This window comes from Penicillium soppii, assembly GCF_028829465.1.
Source record: "Penicillium soppii strain IBT 18220 chromosome Unknown utg000006l, whole genome shotgun sequence".
Lineage (NCBI taxonomy): Eukaryota > Fungi > Ascomycota > Eurotiomycetes > Eurotiales > Aspergillaceae > Penicillium > Penicillium soppii.
In genome coordinates, this window is record NW_026643236.1 from 4,043,122 (window position 1) to 4,060,293 (window position 17,172).

Genomic DNA, 17,172 nt, shown 5'->3' on the forward strand with positions numbered 1-17,172 from the left:
AATTACAGTGCAAAGTCCACTTAGGCCTTTCCACGGCCACGGGCGATTCCACTCCCACGGGCGATTCCACTGGCTGGGCGCTGAGTTGTTGTCGATCCCCGTGTTGCTGTCCGCGAAGTACTCACACTGGGAGTCCTTCCCAGACCAGTGGTTCGAACTGTGCCCCTGGTGGTCCCTCGGATTCCTCGAGTGCCTCGGGTGCCTCGTGTGGCTTGCGCTCGTCGAGCTTCAATCTCCTCGGCCTTCCGCGCTGCAGCCTCTCTCTGTTGCTGGAGTGCAAGCTCGCGTCGTTCTGCCGCCTGTTGCCTTTGAATCGCCTCGTTTTCGATATCGGCCACATCCTGAGTAGCGCCTTGCCAGTTCGGATTGAGGATTAGTCGTTGATTATGCTCGGTTTGGGAGAGGATGCGAGTCCATGTATTTAGGAGAGTTGAGGCTGAGGTAACGGTCTGGGAGACCGTCTATGTAGAACAATTAGCTAGAGTCCTCAATGAATGTTGACATGGATGCCGTACCTCCATATTTCCTTTAGCAGAGTCCAGACTGCTTAGAAGTCCTTCAATGACCTGGTTGATATTTCGCACGCCATGTAACTCGGTTCGAAGGGCCGCTTCTCGTGCCTCATGACTATCATAAAGCGGATCACCATCGTCGTGGGAAGCTTGAGGTTCAGGCGTAGCTTTCTGGACAGAAGCTTTATTTTTAATATTTTGCTTCGACGGAGAGTTCCAGAGGTCCTCCGTATCGTCATCCGATAGCTGGAGTCTCTCAATTTCTTCTGCTGTGGTGCGAAAGGTCATGTTGAAAGTGCAGAAGGTATTGGAGCAGCAATGTATGGAGAGGTGATGAATCAATTCTCAAATCGTATGAAATGAGCTTGATCAAATTATTGTAAGAAGCGAATGATAGTTATTAGATTTGAGATCAGTGCTTGCAATCGAAAATAAGCATCTAATACAAATTGTATTAGTGCAGATCAATTTAGGTCAAAAGATTGTTGACGCGGGGGTTTTTCAGCCACCCCAATTTTGAGGCGGTGAGACAAGTCGGTGGCTGGGCGACAATCGTCTAGCCCTTGTCAACAACTTCACCCTTCCTTCGTCCCCAAAACATCGTTCTTTGTTCTCGCCGCATCGTCTACGTCGTTATTTACAGTTCTTCGGTCGGGTCGTTTTTCTGATTTTCATCATCACCGAGTTTTCTATCATTGTCATCGGAAGTCATTCAATTTGGACGCGTTCCACCCTTGATCCAACGAACACCCATCCTCGACGCCTAAATAAGATTGCTGATTACCGAAAAAAACGCCAAGTTCAATCGTGAATAGTATACCATCGACATTGTTGTTTTGAAGATCTCAATTCGTTTACCGGTCGTTCACTCGTGGTTCAAGTCAAGATGGCATCAACACCACCGCCGCCGTCACCTTCCATGCTTCGGGAACCTCGAGCTCCGCGCCATGGCCCTAAATATGACAATTATGAACCATATCCTACACGTTCTTCCACCAGACTTGCAAATCAACGCATGGCAAAGGTTCCCCGGACTACGCCACCACCAAGCCACCCAAGCGTATCTACGAAAACTGGAACAGCTAAAAGAACTCTTTCGCCCTCTTCGCCTGGGACTGTGAAACCTTCGCCTAAAAAAGCTGCCCGCACCCATCAATCTTCCTCCTCTCGCGTCTCTCCATTCGACTCAGAACCTTCACATCCCCGCACTTCTGCACACCAGTCTTCCCGTTCATCTGCAGAACGGGCTTTACCCACACCTGCGAAAACTCCTTCAAGGAAGAAGGAAATCAATTCTGGCTCTATTACTTCTCGTGCTCTTTTCCCTCCAAGCTCTACTTCCAAGCGCAGAAAGATGGAATCTTCCGATCAACTGGACGAGCCCCACCCCTTATCGTATGAGCCTTTCAAAGTTCATTCTGATCGCGCTCTGGGAGAGAAATTGGGCCGTGGTGCCTCTTCTTCGACTGCCATCTCCATTCATACTGATGCACGTGATCAAATCCCCGTGACCGATAGTTCGAAGGGCAACCCATTCACCAAGCCTGAAAGCTCTGCTGCTAGAAGACCAGCGACTCGCTCGACTACCGCCCACGATGAGGGAGCTTGGTATGTTTGGTAAGTAAATCCTTATTTTATAATTGATATACCATGCACTCTAACATAGTTCCCAGCCGCGGCAAGAAGATTTACCGGCCCTTTGATGAAATGGAGGATGAAGGCGAAGATGAATCTGATCTCGGCCTCTTCGCTAGTCGCCCTGACCTTCTAGCCAAGAACTCTGACTGCTTGAAGGGTATCAAGCCTTTGAAACGTAGCGACATCAAGCCCAAAGTTCTCTTCCGTCTTGATGACAAGCCTCTTAACGACGCCGAGGTTTTGGAAAACGAAGAAGATGTTACCGATGTCGAGGACAACGAGGTCGTATCTCCCTCTCCTAACCATGCCACTTACACCTATGACAACGACCCTGTGGAGCCCGAAGGCTCTGACCTTGGTGGTGGTAGCGGCCTGCGCTACCCTCTTTCGGTTGGTAGCGATGTTGCGTCCCTTTATAGTGGAACCCCTTTCTCCGAGGACCTTCGTTCCCCTTCCCACTGTTCTACACTGAGCCAATCCCTCACCGGTGTGACTCCTTTCCCCCGGGAACTCCGTGCCAATTCCCAGGGCTCCGGCACTGGAGGAAGCCTTTTTGACTACTGGACAGCCGCCAGGAAGACTCGGGCCCGCCAGCTGGAGACCCCCGCTGACCGCACAAAGCGCCACCGGGAAGCCCGCGGCAGTCCCCATCCCCGCACCCGGATGGCCAAGCGCGCCGAGGCCTCTGCTGCCCTGGCTTCAGCCGAGGAGGCGCCCAGCACCGATGTCTAGGTTGTTCACTTCGGTTTCACAGTTCTTTCATTTTCACTTTCCATGGTTGTTTCAGCGCTTTAAATTATTCTCACTACTTTCACGTTTGCGTTGCGCTGGGCTTGGCGCTGGGTGTGCAGCAATCTTTTTGCTTTCTCTTTTGTGTGCATAACACACCTCTAGCTTGCGTTCATCTTTTCTTCTTTCTGTTCGTCCCCATGATCATCATGTATTCGCGCGGTCTGGAGTTCTTTCTATGCGTTCTTTTTCAATTTTTTTTTCGTCAACTGGCGTTTGGATTTGGGACACTTGAAGGATACCTAACGACAACATTGGCTGGACAGCGGCGTTTGTGTTTATTTGCCTGGGATTGTTGACAATCGCTTCAAGGGAGGAACTTAGCAAGAATAGCGAAACAACACAATGAAATCACAAATCTTTTCTGAACTACTTGCTACTTATAATTTTGAAAATAGGTAGTCCCTCGATCATCTCTTGGAATTTGTTGGCCTCTACTTTTCGGCCTCCACTTCTTGGTACGCCTACGAACTGGGACAAGCTCAACAAATTCCTGGATTGAAAGTACAAGTACATTGACCATCAAGCCGCTTCAGGCAGGTGTTATAGCCACTCCGCTCTTTGTAAACTCCAACAAAAACCAATCCACCCAATGCAACCAGGATATGCTTTGAATTCGTAACAGCGTTAAGGGACTCCCATTGACAAAGGTCTGAGATGAAATGACGGATGGGCGGGCAATCAAGAGTATCAAATGAACTCTAGCTCGTCATCGTCGTCATCTTCATCCATCATTATCTGCCTACCCCGAGCAGTGACCTCAGCTGGTGCTCCCAGGCTCTCCCGGCCAGCCTCCCTGATACCCTTGGAAGTGATGAACCGTGTCTTCTTGACCCCACTACCATGGGGCTTGTCATGAGCACGTTTCATTGGACTCAAACGGACGTTCTTTGCTTTGCCAAAAGTGGTCATGTCGATGCCATTGACATTTGGAGGGCTTTTGGGAACGCCGGGGGTGGATGGGCCTTTCTGCTTGTTTGGAGTTTCGTTTCCGGCTCTTGTGCGGAGATACTCGGCACCTACACCACCGACACGACCAGAAACCAGCTTTTGGGTGATATCACGCTCTTTTTGCTGGGTCGCAAGCCGTCTGCGCATTCTCTCTTCCTTGCTTTCACCGCGACCAACCATGCCCGAGGCGACAAATGGGTCGTCATACCCAGCCGCTGACCCTCCAGCAGGATTGTAAGACGTCCGACCAGCACCACGGTTCCTTGCAGGCGCAACATAGTAGTGTGACCCAGTTCCTTGGTCATATTGAGGGCCTTCATGTTTCAAGCCTTGTTTGAAAGAACTGCCTCGCTTTCTTCCCTCGCCGAAGAATCCGGTGCGCGACCCACCAGGGCCGAGCGTTCCAGTGTCGGCATTGACTCCTGAGCGTTGGCCCTGCGTTCGTCTGATCTGGACATCGACGTGGAAGTCACAGAATTCAGTCTTTCGACCATCTATCCAAGATTGACACGTCTTTCCGTCTTTCCTCACGGTCTTGCAGAACCCTATATCGCGTGCGTAGCCAATTTCGAGCACTTTATCATCAGACGATGACAGTGACAGGCTAAATCTGTTTGTGTCAAATTTATGCTTTGGGGGAGGCATAATTGTAGGATTGAGAATTGCAATGAGCGTCCCCTCTGAGACCTTGTAATAGCGAGGGAAAGCAGTGTCGAAGAGAAAGAGGTCAATCGTCCATTTTAGATCGGTCAGGGTGATAACCATGTATTTGCCCGAGTTGTTCAGACCATCATCATATGGGTCCTTCTCTTTCGCAGACGCGTTGCCTGAAGTTTTCTTATCCTTGGGATCAGACTTGGACGCAACAATCCCAAATAGGACGAAGTCTCCATCAATATCATCCGGAAGCTCGAATGCAGGCGCCTTGACTGTTTTGAGTAGATCAGGGATGCGCAGAACTCTTTTGTCTGCGAGTGTGCGGCTCAAAAAGGAGTGGGGGAGGACTCTATTTGAAAGATGTAGTGACGAGTATGACTCGAATTTGGAAGAGTCTGGTGCCTTCACCACAGCATCGTCCGATTTGTCTGCTGGCTGCTGGTCTGCTGTATTAGTTCGCCTGTGTAGATGTGATGGTCTCTCACAGTGGCCATTGCCTTCGGTTCGCCGAAGGTTTGGGGTCGTGTTGCTACGTTGTAACCCAGGTTGTCGAAATTGACTCATAGATCGAAGAACATCCTCACGGCTGAAGCTTTCAACCGGCCGCTCCCATGAAGAAGGTGGAGGCGTGTGCTTTTGCTCCGCAGCCACGGCTTTAAAAGTCTCCAGCTCTGACTTGTCGACTTGAAAGGCCGAACTGCGGTTGGCCTGGGCTTTTTCTGCTCTCTCCAAACGAGACTTTTCGGCTTTTTCGGCCGCCCTACCCTCGGCCATTCTCTCACTGAAGCTCTTGATTCGATTAAGCCCTCCCATTCCAGGGGAAGTCTGAGGTCGAGAAGAAAACAAATCATTAGCGCGCGGTGTGGCGCCATCTCGGAAGCCCATGTGACTGCTTGGTCGAGGGTCGGTTTTGGAGCTCGGGGGTCGCTTTAACGATACATCATTGGCCTTCCAACCTTTGTCAATGCCCATCAAATATCTCCGAGGTGACATGGGGTCCTTGACAGGAGCCTCGCGCCTCGTAGGGGATGCTGGAACTTGGATCGCATCACTGCTGGTCTTTCGAATGATGGCTTTTGCGCTTCGGGGTGCGTGGCTGCGATCTTCCGTCCTTTCTGTACGTTCTATCCGTGAAGCACTGATGGCAGAGGTGGGTCGTGCATCCTCCTCCTCGAGAATCGAGCTCGACCGTCCACGATTCTTTTGCTGGAGTTTCTTCAATCTGAGGCGCGCTTTGATCTCAGCTAATTGAAGCTGTAGCGTTTCTTCATCTTCCTCCTCGGCGTCATCTTCGTCTAACAATTGATTGATTTTGGATCGTAAATTGGGCGTGGTGCTTGAGCGCTTCAAGGGCGAAGTCAAGTTCTCTCGGGTTCGTTGCATGTCTTGATACTTCCGGCGTCCGGCTGGTGAACTCAACATGACTGCGCGAGGCGATTGGGGTGGCCACATGGGCTCAACCACTGGGAAATGTCAGAAATCAATCTCCGCGGGGATTCGTAGCGACTTACTGATGAGAGGGTTCAGATGTAATCACTTTTCCATGCGGCGATGAGGTCCCTCCGGTAGAGTAAGAGTTGTTGTGGATAGGAATTTTGAGAATCAAGTGCCCAAGTGCCCAAGTGCTAAGAATCAAAATAGAAGGAGAATACAATCAATAATGTCCGAAGCTGAAGGCTGAAACTCGCTAATGCAAGGGAAAGTGACGGATCGCGCTCGTAGCTGATTGGGCCGGGAAGTCGCGTTCTGGCGCGTCGTGCGGTTTTCCCCTTCCGTTTCCACTCTACGTTATACTACCTTCTACAAGTTCGCTTATACCAACAGCTTCACACCATGAGGACCAGATCAGCTCCAGCCTCTAAATCGGCAAAGCCCACAGAACAGACCCAAACTAAAACCCTTGTTTCATCGGAAAAACCAAGCAAAACGTTCATCCTCCCGTCCTCCTCAAGCAAAAATGCACGACTACTCTCCCTGCCAGAACCCCAGTCGGGGAAGCTAGCCCGCTACTTTTTCTGTCCGAAACGTGGCATATATGAATTCACAGTTGTTGCGCCGCCAGCACATATGGCGCGCAGTATACTTTTCACCCCTCAATCGCGCGAAACGGCGATACTATCGAAAGGCGAAGACAAGGACAGCGTCAAGCCATCTGCGCAAGGCTTAATTACGAAGAAGGCAGAGCTACTAATAGCAACACCAATTGATGCCTTATTCTTCATGGTCTCATTGCTGGCATCGTCACCGAAATCGGGACCCTCTCTTTTCCAGCCATTGGACGACATCATCGACTCGCACGACGACATGCCCAAACATCTACGTCGAATTCTCTATGATGAAGTGTTCCGAGCCTCCCTCTTGTTGCGGGTTGAAGCCATTTGCGATGTGGTCGAAGCCGGGGATGAGAAGATGTTCCGATTCAGTGAGATGAAACTTGTTAGGGAATTGATCGCAAAGGCAGAACGTATGGTGGAACGAGGACTTCCTGTCAGCCTGGAGGAACGCTTTGTTCGCCAGGTACTGGCTACTCCGCTTATGGCAGTTAAGCGAGAAGACGTAGTGATCAGCCAGGAGCCATCTAACGAGAGTGAATCAGTCTCCACATCTGAGGAAAGACAAGATTCTCCATCAACTCTGACAACGGCTACTACGCCTTCGGTCTCGACGCCTGCGGGAGAATCCACACCTGCACCACAGGCAGCTGGCGAAGACTCCACGTTTTCAGATCATGTCACTCGGTTACTCCAAATTTCTACTGCACTGTCTTTCATGAAGGAAACGTATTTGCCCGCTGCTATGGCAGTGCGAATAGATGAAATTCTCGCCTCCGCAGAAAGCCCCCTCGATTTCAACCCCTTGAAAGACCGTCTCAAGGAAATCGCGGAGCTTCGTGCTCAAGCCCTCGCCTCGCGTGACATGTCCAACTTCACAAGGAAGCGAGGTCTTGATGATGAGGAGGAGGACACAAGAGCCGAAAAGAAGCGCCGCAAGGACGAGGAAGAGAAAAAGACCAAAGCTGCGGAGTCCCAGGCAGTCAAGAACCTGAAGAAGGTGAACACAACTGGAATGGCGAAGATGAGTTCTTTCTTCGCCAAGGCCCCTCCCAAAAAAAAAGACTTGAGGCTCTTGGCGCACAGCCTACGGAACTATAATATGGCCGCGTGTTACGCGGTCAAACGCCTGTCTGGCTTCGAAGCACCACCGGCATGATCTGCAGTCGACGGTTCTGCCAATATGTTTCCTCGACAAGTTGGTCTGGCCTCTTGTCTATTGACCAGGTCCAATGGACTGCTGGCACAAGCAAAGGAGGGAGGTCGAGCCAAGAGACTCGCGTTCTACAAACAGACCCATTCTCGGCAGATTTCTAACCTACACTCTGGAAGGAAGATGCCTTTTCCCATGTGATCTTGTGAGGCATCATTCCCTTACATCGGCGCATTTGCATGCCGTCTCATGTATACTATCGAAGATTTGATGAAGGATGAAACTGATTTTGGAATTTTCAAATCGAATATCATCAACGGCCCATTCCATACAGCCTTTCCTCCAGAGAAAAAAATGCATTTAGAGAGGGATCTGGTCAATAGCAGCTCCCGTAACCCTGTAGATTCGTTAGCTTCATTCAGCACACCTTAGAACAGGGACAACATACAAGAATGACCCATTGGACGGCTTGCTAATAACCATAGCCTGCTCTAATTTCTCCTTGCTGATATCCGGGAATTTCTTGAGATAATATTCATCCCTCAGTGCAGCAGTAACAGCCTCGACCTTGCCCTGCGGCAACATATGCACAGTACAGCCACCCCATCCGGCACCAGTCAACCGTGAGCCCCAAGTGCCCGCCTTGCGCGCAATGGTACATATCTCATCAACCTCCGGCGCACTGCAGTCATAGGCTGTACGGCACGACTCCTGCGATTCATTGAGCAACTGTCCAAGATAGTGAATGCGCTTCTCGTCCAACTCCTTCGCGTTACTCAAACAGGCCTTGAAATCAAGGACCCGGCGTGCTTCCTTGAAGCAGTGCAAGGCTCGCTGTCGGAGCTGGAATCGCTCCGCCTGCACGGGGAATGCTGAAAGGAAGGTCGATTCAAGCTCCGATACGCTGAGCCCTAGAAGCTGCGCCATCTCTTCCCGAGTGTAGCCCTCCTCCTTCGTAAAGAGGTCTTGCGTCGCCTGGATCACGGAGTCGATCTGGTACTCCAGCGGATCACCCAGACGGCCTTCCTTGGTCATGAGCTGGTTGTGGAAGTTGCGCAGGCTGTAGCCGAGGGAGCTGTTATCCTTTGGAAGGGTCACGCCGTGGTGCTTGGCGAGGATCACGGCGGCGAGAGTGCACTCTGCTACGCGCAGGTTGTAATGGCGTGGGGCGGTATCGGCCTTGTTGGAGGTGACGAAGCTCTGTGCCATGAGGAAGGTGATTTCGTCGGCGGCTTTGGGGATCGCTACGTGGTGCGCGGCGAATTGGGGGTAGAATGCGGTGTACAGCAGGTAGCCGCGCTTGGAGAAGATTGATGCTGCTTGGTCCATGCTATATACACGGGTTGTCAGCTTTCGGAGAATTTGGTGTCGGTTTGAAGTTAAGTTATTATTGCTTACCCGCCCGAGTAGACACCCACAGCCCGCTCCGAGACAACAGCCAGGTCTAGCAGATCCTGCTTGGAAACGTTGTGGTTGTTGGCCTTCATGACAGCCAGAGCACTGGCGCAAACGAAGGCTGCACTACTGGAGATACCACCGCCTGGGGGCACATTTCCATCGACCAAGATCTGCATGCTGGCAGGGACGAGCGAGCTATTCTCCTTGCGCAGGAACTTGAGGGCACCGGACAGGCCGGCGCGGAAGTAGTTCACCCACTCGTGCTTCTTGGGGTCGATCTCGACATCTTTATCGTGTGACACGCTGAATTCACGGGTGGGGAATTTCTCCGGCGAGACATTGGCGATCGTGATGGTACTTTCCGTGGTGCTGGCCGGGACGACCTTGACAGCCATAATCACGTCCACGCTGACGGCAGTCGGCAAGACATCGTATAGTGAGTAGTCGATGTGCTCGCCGATGATGTTCACGCGGCCGGGACTACGCGCCACAAAGTCCGGACGGTGGTTATAAGTTTTATTGAATTGAGTGATGAGGTTTGTCCATCGCTGCTGGTGCTCTGGTGCAACTGAGTTAAATGAAGCGTCATCTGTGGCGTAGACCTCCGCAATGGATTCTGTTTGTGGTACAAGCTCCTGGGATGACATGGTGGGGGTAGTGTGAGAAAGCAAAGAGGATTGAATAAGGTAGAAACGAGAAAAGAGAAAAGGAAAACAACAAAAAGTCAAGCTATGTAGAACAATAATTTCTCCGTAGAATTTGCCCCAGTTTCCAACCCCGGGTAAAGTGTCAGTGCTATGGAGTAGGTACTACGGCGTATAGACCAATTTCAGCCATATTGATTCCGGTGACCGATTCCAGATAATCTGCGGGGTGACATCGGGTCTCTCCTCTCGATATTATTTGTATTGTACTCCATTTGAAGATTCTCATTGGTCGTTAGCATTTCCGCTCGCGGGCATTTACTACCTGATTAGGCTATGACGCTATAACTCGACGAAATAGGCAATTTTTCATTTCTGTTCATCTCTAGTCCGGAGAAGCTTATAGCCAAAATGATCATCTTTCTACGAAGTGATTGGTCGTGCATATTTGCATATGTTTACTTTCTGTCCATGATAAATTTGATACTCGGATAATCCCGACTTATTTCCAATCGGCCCGCATAGAATTACCGACGGGTGTTCCGATGAACCCACGTGGAGGTCAGGTACAGTGGGCTCACGAAACCTTCAGTGTTGACCTAGTTGCAAAGGGATTTGAATCATACTAAGCGAATACAAAAGGTACGTAGAATACTAGGGAGAAAATAAGAGATATTGGTTACTTTTCACATCTTCCCCCTTGATCCGAAAGTTGGCGTTTGTACCATGCCTGTCTCCGCATAATACTGCTCCCAATGTTGGATCAATCGACAAAGAACATCCTGTTTGCTCTCGGCGAGATCGTTCAATTCGGAAGGATCAGCTTCAATATCAAAGAGTTCCCATTCTTCCTTCCCACGGGGCTTGGCAATCCACACGGCCTTCCATTTTCCTTCGCGGATAGCCCGCTGTCCGAAGAGCTCCCATCCATGAATGTGGACGTCTTCCTTATGCACACTAGTGTTCTTCAGATCACCAGAATCCAGATGAGAGACCCATGATTGGCCTCTTGGAGTGACAACTTCGCGTCCACGGAATTGTGATCCTGGATGGGGTACCCCGGCTAACTCCAAAATGGTTGGGAGAATGTCCATGACCGTAGTGAAAGAGTTTGTGATTGCCCCTTGGTTGGCCTGGAAAGAAGGGTAGCGAATCACACAAGGACAGCGAATGCCGCCTTCTGTGACCCAGCCTTTGAAGCCTCGGGAAGGAGCTGTTGCGGCACATGCCCAGCGAGCACCTAGTGAAACTTTGTTAGACTGGAATCTTGGGCTGTAAGTTTGGTGATTTTTCCCTGCAGTACATACCGTACCAAACAAATGAGTCACGTTCACCAATGTTATCCAGGGAATTGTTATAGTACTTGGTGATAATGTCGCCCATCATTCGTGCACCTCCCATGAGCTGATGACACGTTAGTCAAGATCAGTACGTTGAACTCATGAGTACTCACCGGAAGAGCCTCTAAAGCTGCGCCTTCAGCGCCGTTATCAGACATGAACAAGACAAATGTGTTGTCCAGCTCGCCCGTCGATTCAAGGTGGTCAATGACCCGACCAATGTTAGCATCGAGTAGCTCAACCATTGCTGCGAAAACTTCCATCTTCCGTGCCGATATCTTCCGGTCTTCTGGTGACATATCTTCCCAGCTTTTTCCAAGGACTCCAACAGGGGAAGCATGCTCCACATCCTCGTCTACCAGTCCCAGGTCCTTGAGGCGGCGAAGTCGCTTCTGAGTCAAGGCATCAGGTCCGTCATCATACATTCCCGCTGAGAACAGTCAATAATGGGTAGGTAACTAGGCTTTCGATGTCACCTACCATACTTTTCGGCAATCTCTCGAGGTGCTTGGAGAGGCCAGTGCGGTGCCGTATAGGGCAAATAGGCAAAAAAAGGCTTTTGCGATTCGTCCTCCGTGCGGTCCTTCAGGAAACCGATCATTTTGTCGGTAAATGAGCGGGTTGAGTAAAAGTCCTTGGGAAGATCTGTTGACCTATCAAGATGCTCGTTGCCCTCCATCCAAAAGCCATTCGTGTTCAAACACGGGGCTTGGAATTCACCATCATCCAGTTGCGGTTCATAATTGTAATGGTTGCCAGCACCCGGGAGGAGAGAAAAGCTCTTATCGAATCCTCTTGAGCAAGGCGCCAGCTCCTTTGTCATTCCCAGATGCCTACATAAGTACAGTTAGTTGAAATGAATCCACGTTTGAAGTGAAATATTGGAAACTCACCATTTTCCAGACATGATTGTGTGGTATCCGGAATCCTGTAGAATCTCCGATAAAGCTGCTACGCGCCAGTTTAAATAACCTTCATAACCTGGCTTATCTTTGAAATAGTCACCAAACGACCTCATGAACTCTGCCATTTGTCCTGAAAGAAGTTAGCAGTCGAGAAAGAGATAGCAAACATCGGAGTTCAAGTACCAAGCCCAGCAATGTGGTTGTCTGTCCCAGAAAATAGCATAGAACGAGTCGGAGAGCATGCAGACGCAGTGTGAAAGTTTGTCATTCGGATACCCTCTTTGGCCAACTTAGCAAGTGTAGGAGTTTTGATTTCTCCTCCATAAGGAGAGATGTCACTGAAGCCGAGGTCATCAGCAACGATGACCAGGAAATTCGGTCTCTTCGCTGTGTCACCCATTATGTTAAAGGTGAGCGTATGGATTGAATTATGAAAGAGTGAAAGTAGATTGTAAACCCCTGGAAAATGACAATAAGCAAGGTTTTATACGCATGCACCTGTCATTAAGCCCCACAAAACTAGAACAGGAACTAGCCCCAGATTCGATTAAGAAGCTTGCACAAAACCTTCCGGATAATCCGAATCAAGCTCTTGGAATACACTTAGATCTAATGTCTATGGGTGGTTGCGCAATCGGACATGTCTACACCAATAGTAAGGACGTGGGGATCGCCTAGGGCTTAGTTGGCCCCGAGCTAAAACGTCTCCCGCCCCTCTTCCTCATCGTCCGGCGTTATTGCGCCATTTTATGCAGAAGTATAGGCGATTTCCGTTGGAATTGATAGGACTTTATTAAATTTGTACCTCGTCGCAAGTAAAGTGAGAAATATTAGACATGTAGAAGTGTATATGGATGAATGCTATTGGGTGGCTGCCATGCCCAATAGGACGCGGTACGTACAGCCACTATAGTAGAATGAGAACATTAAAATCTCCAGGGCTGTACATATCCTGGGTTTAGTTATAAGACAAGGTTTGCTGACCGCGTCTTGAGTGGCCTCCTTCACCTTTCCGTAGCCATGGAACTTGGTAAATTTACATTCATTGATATAAATCAGAACTAATAGACAAGGTCTACAGAGAACAGTAATGAATATAAGGCCCTGGTCAGATTATATATCAAATGGTACCTCTTTATACTCTTCTTACGTAAAAAAGTATCTATAACTATACTTTACAAAGAGATATAAACAGCGACTTGAGGAGTTCTGATAATGATACAACGTCCGCTCGAGCTGGTCTAGATAAGAAAAACAGGACGGCGATTGGTAAAAATATGAACATTGGAAATATCAAGTATTGATAAATGACTCATCTAGTCTCAGGTCGGTCATACCTCAACATACCTATGTATATACCAGTTAGCCTGTAGTGTCCCAAAACTGGTGGCTTTTCTTCGTCTATTGCCATGTACCTAGGTTATCGAAGACTCAATTCATGGTCCCATCGCTACTACAACTACTACAAATTGGAGTCTCTTTTGCCTTGTGTGTCTTCACGACCCGATCTTCATGATAGCAGCAAGATTAATGGTCTTGCCACACAGTATGCTGTTCAAAGCACGATGTCATAGTGAGATCATGCTATCCTCCCTGTGCAACCTAGCCTCATGAAAATGATACACTGGCCAAGTGGAACACTGCAGTAAGGGATCTACGTTGTACGCAAAAGAAAGTTATACAATGTCCTTACATTGTACAGAGAGAAGCTTGGCCCAGATTCCCCGTGCCGATCTAGACCCACTAGACCGAAAAAAGGTCGGGATCTAAATCAGGCCCTAAGGCTGCAACGGATTTCAATCCTGGTTTGGAGAGTATAAAGGTCTGTTTCTCATTGTGAAGCAGTACAAAGTCGTTAATAAATAGGTAGATTAGTTTAATCCATGTGATTCTAACAAAATTTCCTATAGTAGATGCAAGTATAGACCGACCATATATCTGCGTGCCGGGGAGGTTGACCTTCCTGCCGAGGAAAAATACGAAAATTGAAATCAGGTGACTGGAGAACGGCCGAGGTCGGAGGGCGCGGACGGGCGTTTCACCAATTAGAAGCGCTGAATTGACTGACTCAGAGCGGTGGGACCATTTGGGTTTAAGGCGTTTTCTCGATCCCCAGAGAGTCACGGCAATCTTCAGTCAATTGGAACTTATTTTTCCTTACTTTTTAGCCACTCTCCCCTCTACATTCCTGGCTTGGTTGTCATTCACAATGATGCCTTTAAGACCATCAAAAAGCGCTCTGCGCGCGTTCCGCCTCCAAAAGCACATTGCTGGACGCAGGCCATTCTCGTCCTCGTTTGTGGCTTCGGCCGCTTCGCCCCACCGCTCTTCTGTCCAGAAGCGTGGTCAAAGTACAGCTACCGCTGCTTCGTGAGTCCTACTCAAGCACCACACAGAAATGACAGATTGGATGAGATCTAACCAATTGTCAGGGAATCCAGACCCGTGCCTAGTCCTGCCTTCAACCAGGAGCCCCATCGCAATGAGATTTCTCCTTTGCAACATCGTCAGCTTCCCGAGCTAGATGACTCGTAGGTCACCCTTTTATTGACTTGAACAACCCAGAACTGATTGATTGGTACAAAGAATGGTTGGAATGAGTGGTGGAGAAATCTTCCACGAGATGATGCTTCGCCAGGGTGTGAAGCACGTCTGTGAGTATTCCATGCATAATATTGCAACAACAGATCAATTCTAATGAAAAATAGTCGGTTACCCCGGTGGTGCTATTCTCCCCGTGTTCGATGCCATCTACAATTCAAAGCACTTCGAATTCCTCCTTCCCAAGCACGAACAGGGTGCCGGTCACATGGCGGAGGGCTACGCTCGTGCCTCTGGTAAGCCCGGTGTTGTTCTCGTTACCTCCGGCCCCGGTGCTACCAACGTCATTACTCCCATGCAAGATGCTATGTCCGATGGTACCCCGATGGTTGTGTTCTGTGGTCAGGTCCCTACCAGTGCGATTGGAACCGATTCTTTCCAGGAAGCCGATGTCATCGGTATCTCTCGCGCCTGCACCAAGTGGAACGTGATGGTCAAGTCCGTTGGTGAGCTGCCTCGCCGCATCCAAGAGGCCTTCGAGATTGCCACTAGCGGTCGTCCCGGACCCGTTCTTGTTGACTTGCCCAAGGATGTTACTGCTGGCATCCTCCGCAACCCTATCCCCATGCACAGCACCGTCCCCTCGCTCCCTAGCGCAGCTGCCATGGCTGCCCGTGAGATGAGCCAGAAGCAGCTCGAGAGCACCATCGGCCGCGTTGCTAACCTTGTTAACATCGCTAAGAAGCCTATCCTTTATGTTGGACAGGGTCTTCTTGCTCGCCCTGATGGTCCCAAGATTTTGAAAGAGTTCGCCGACAAGGCATGCATTCCCGTCACCACCACCCTCCAGGGTCTTGGTGGTTTCGATGAGTTGGACCCTAAGGCCCTTCATATGTTGGGTATGCACGGGTCCGCCTATGCCAACATGGCTATGCAGGAGTCTGATCTCATCATCGCTGTTGGTGCTCGTTTCGATGACCGTGTGACTCTCAGTATCCCCAAGTTCGCCCCTCAGGCCAAGCTTGCCGCTGCTGAGGGCCGTGGTGGTATCGTGCACTTCGAGATCATGCCCAAGAACATCAACAAGGTTGTTCAGGCCAACGAGGCTGTTGAGGGTGACTGTGCCGACAACCTTCGTCTTCTGTTGCCCCACGTCAAGGCAGTCTCCGAGCGGCCTGAGTGGTTCGAGCAAATCAACGACTGGAAGACGCGCTTCCCTCTGTCGCTCTACGATCGCCAGACCGACGATGGTCCCATCAAGCCCCAGGCTGTTATTGAGAAACTGAGCGACCTCACTGCCCACATGAAGGATAAGACCATCATCACCACTGGTGTCGGTCAGCACCAGATGTGGGCTGCCCAGCACTTCCGCTGGCGTCACCCTCGTACCATGATCACCTCCGGTGGTCTCGGTACTATGGGTTACGGTCTTCCCTCCGCCCTGGGAGCCAAGGTGGCCCGTCCGGACTGCCTTGTCATCGATATCGACGGTGACGCTTCTTTCAACATGACTCTCACTGAGCTCTCCACTGCTGCCCAGTTTAACATTGGCGTCAAGGTCCTCCTGCTTAACAACGAGGAGCAGGGCATGGTTACCCAATGGTAAGTTATAGTATGCAATATTCTCCGGGCTCTCTCACTGACTTCTTTCAGGCAAAATCTGTTCTACGAAGACCGCTATTCCCACACCCACCAGCAGAACCCCGACTTCGTTCCTCTCGCCAAGGCTATGCGCGTTGCTGCCGATCGTTGCTTCAAGCCCTCCGAGATTGAGGAGAAGTTGAAGTGGCTGATCGAGCACGATGGCCCTGCTCTCCTGGAGGTCATCACCGACCGCAAGGTCCCCGTTCTTCCCATGGTGCCCTCCGGCCGCGGTCTGCACGAATTCTTGGTCTACGACGAAGGTATGCGGATCCCGAATTTACAAATACTTGAAACATTGCTAACGCACTTCCACAGCCAAGGAACAGGAGCGCAAGGCGCTGATGCGCGAGCGCAACGTGGACTTCCACGTTCGGAAAGAATAGGTGACCCCCTGAAGTCGCCTTGACCATTATATTTCTGTACTTTGATATCCATGGCGTTTCTTGGCTGGTTCACCAAAAGCGATTGGGGCAAAATCTGTTGAAAACAAAACAAGAAATCCCTTTACAAGATTGCTCCTGGGGGGCCTCCTTGGCAGAAAAGTTCGACACCCGGGCTCTGCGCGGCTGATGAAGAGTGATGTCTGTGACGATATCTGCTCACCTGGTGAACTGCATGGATAACATCATGCCTCGCCACGTGTTCGTTTGTCGCACCCGGGTCTTCTCTTGCCAGGTTGTCTCTCCTGTATATAATCATTGACGCCTCGGATCCCTCGATGGGATCTGGGAAATTGATATGTTTGAGTTCCATTAAATAGGAGCAGTTAGTTTCTGAAAGCATTTGTGCCTTTTATTTCACGTTCGTTTTTAAAAGTTCAATATACCGTAAGCCACACATTGGTTATTACCAAAACCTGAATACTTTAATAAATGGTTATAATGTCATGATATGGGCATAAAAAGCCACTGCAGATAATTGACCAGATTGTTGCTATTTGTTGCCGTAA

The 17,172-nt window shown here is 50.0% G+C and overlaps 7 protein-coding genes across 7 annotated transcripts; 3 read left to right on the top strand and 4 right to left on the bottom strand.

The window, feature by feature from the left end:
• Nucleotides 1-20: 20 nt before the first annotated feature.
• Nucleotides 21-800, bottom strand: N7529_008915 (DASH complex subunit DUO1; the record flags this gene model as incomplete). The annotated part of the gene is made up of 2 exons (XM_057244442.1): nt 21-461; nt 516-800. 2 exons carry the CDS (start codon nt 798-800, stop codon nt 21-23), a joined length of 726 nt encoding a protein of 241 aa, XP_057095980.1.
• Nucleotides 801-1,398: 598 nt separating this feature from the next.
• N7529_008916 (uncharacterized protein) lies at nt 1,399-2,882 on the top strand (the record flags this gene model as incomplete). The annotated part of the gene is made up of 2 exons (XM_057244443.1): nt 1,399-2,129; nt 2,186-2,882. The coding sequence occupies 2 exons, from the start codon at nt 1,399-1,401 to the stop codon at nt 2,880-2,882; spliced, it is 1,428 nt and encodes a 475-aa protein (XP_057095981.1).
• Nucleotides 2,883-3,629: 747 nt separating this feature from the next.
• On the bottom strand, nt 3,630-5,969 carry N7529_008917 (Mcm10/DnaG-type zinc finger protein; the record flags this gene model as incomplete). The annotated part of the gene is made up of 1 exon (XM_057244444.1): nt 3,630-5,969. The coding sequence occupies one exon, from the start codon at nt 5,967-5,969 to the stop codon at nt 3,630-3,632; it is 2,340 nt and encodes a 779-aa protein (XP_057095982.1).
• A 411-nt stretch (nt 5,970-6,380) lies between these two features.
• N7529_008918 (uncharacterized protein) lies at nt 6,381-7,757 on the top strand (the record flags this gene model as incomplete). The annotated part of the gene is made up of 1 exon (XM_057244445.1): nt 6,381-7,757. One exon carries the CDS (start codon nt 6,381-6,383, stop codon nt 7,755-7,757), a length of 1,377 nt encoding a protein of 458 aa, XP_057095983.1.
• A 354-nt stretch (nt 7,758-8,111) lies between these two features.
• On the bottom strand, nt 8,112-9,796 carry N7529_008919 (uncharacterized protein; the record flags this gene model as incomplete). Its single annotated transcript, XM_057244446.1, has 3 exons — nt 8,112-8,148; nt 8,200-9,081; nt 9,150-9,796. The coding sequence occupies 3 exons, from the start codon at nt 9,794-9,796 to the stop codon at nt 8,112-8,114; spliced, it is 1,566 nt and encodes a 521-aa protein (XP_057095984.1).
• Nucleotides 9,797-10,479: 683 nt separating this feature from the next.
• Nucleotides 10,480-12,438, bottom strand: N7529_008920 (arylsulfatase; the record flags this gene model as incomplete). Its single annotated transcript, XM_057244447.1, has 6 exons — nt 10,480-11,033; nt 11,101-11,197; nt 11,247-11,563; nt 11,614-11,966; nt 12,027-12,168; nt 12,222-12,438. The coding sequence occupies 6 exons, from the start codon at nt 12,436-12,438 to the stop codon at nt 10,480-10,482; spliced, it is 1,680 nt and encodes a 559-aa protein (XP_057095985.1).
• A 1,809-nt stretch (nt 12,439-14,247) lies between these two features.
• Nucleotides 14,248-16,606, top strand: N7529_008921 (acetolactate synthase catalytic subunit; the record flags this gene model as incomplete). The annotated part of the gene is made up of 6 exons (XM_057244448.1): nt 14,248-14,408; nt 14,471-14,569; nt 14,625-14,692; nt 14,747-16,181; nt 16,233-16,483; nt 16,539-16,606. 6 exons carry the CDS (start codon nt 14,248-14,250, stop codon nt 16,604-16,606), a joined length of 2,082 nt encoding a protein of 693 aa, XP_057095986.1.
• Nucleotides 16,607-17,172: the final 566 nt, after the last annotated feature.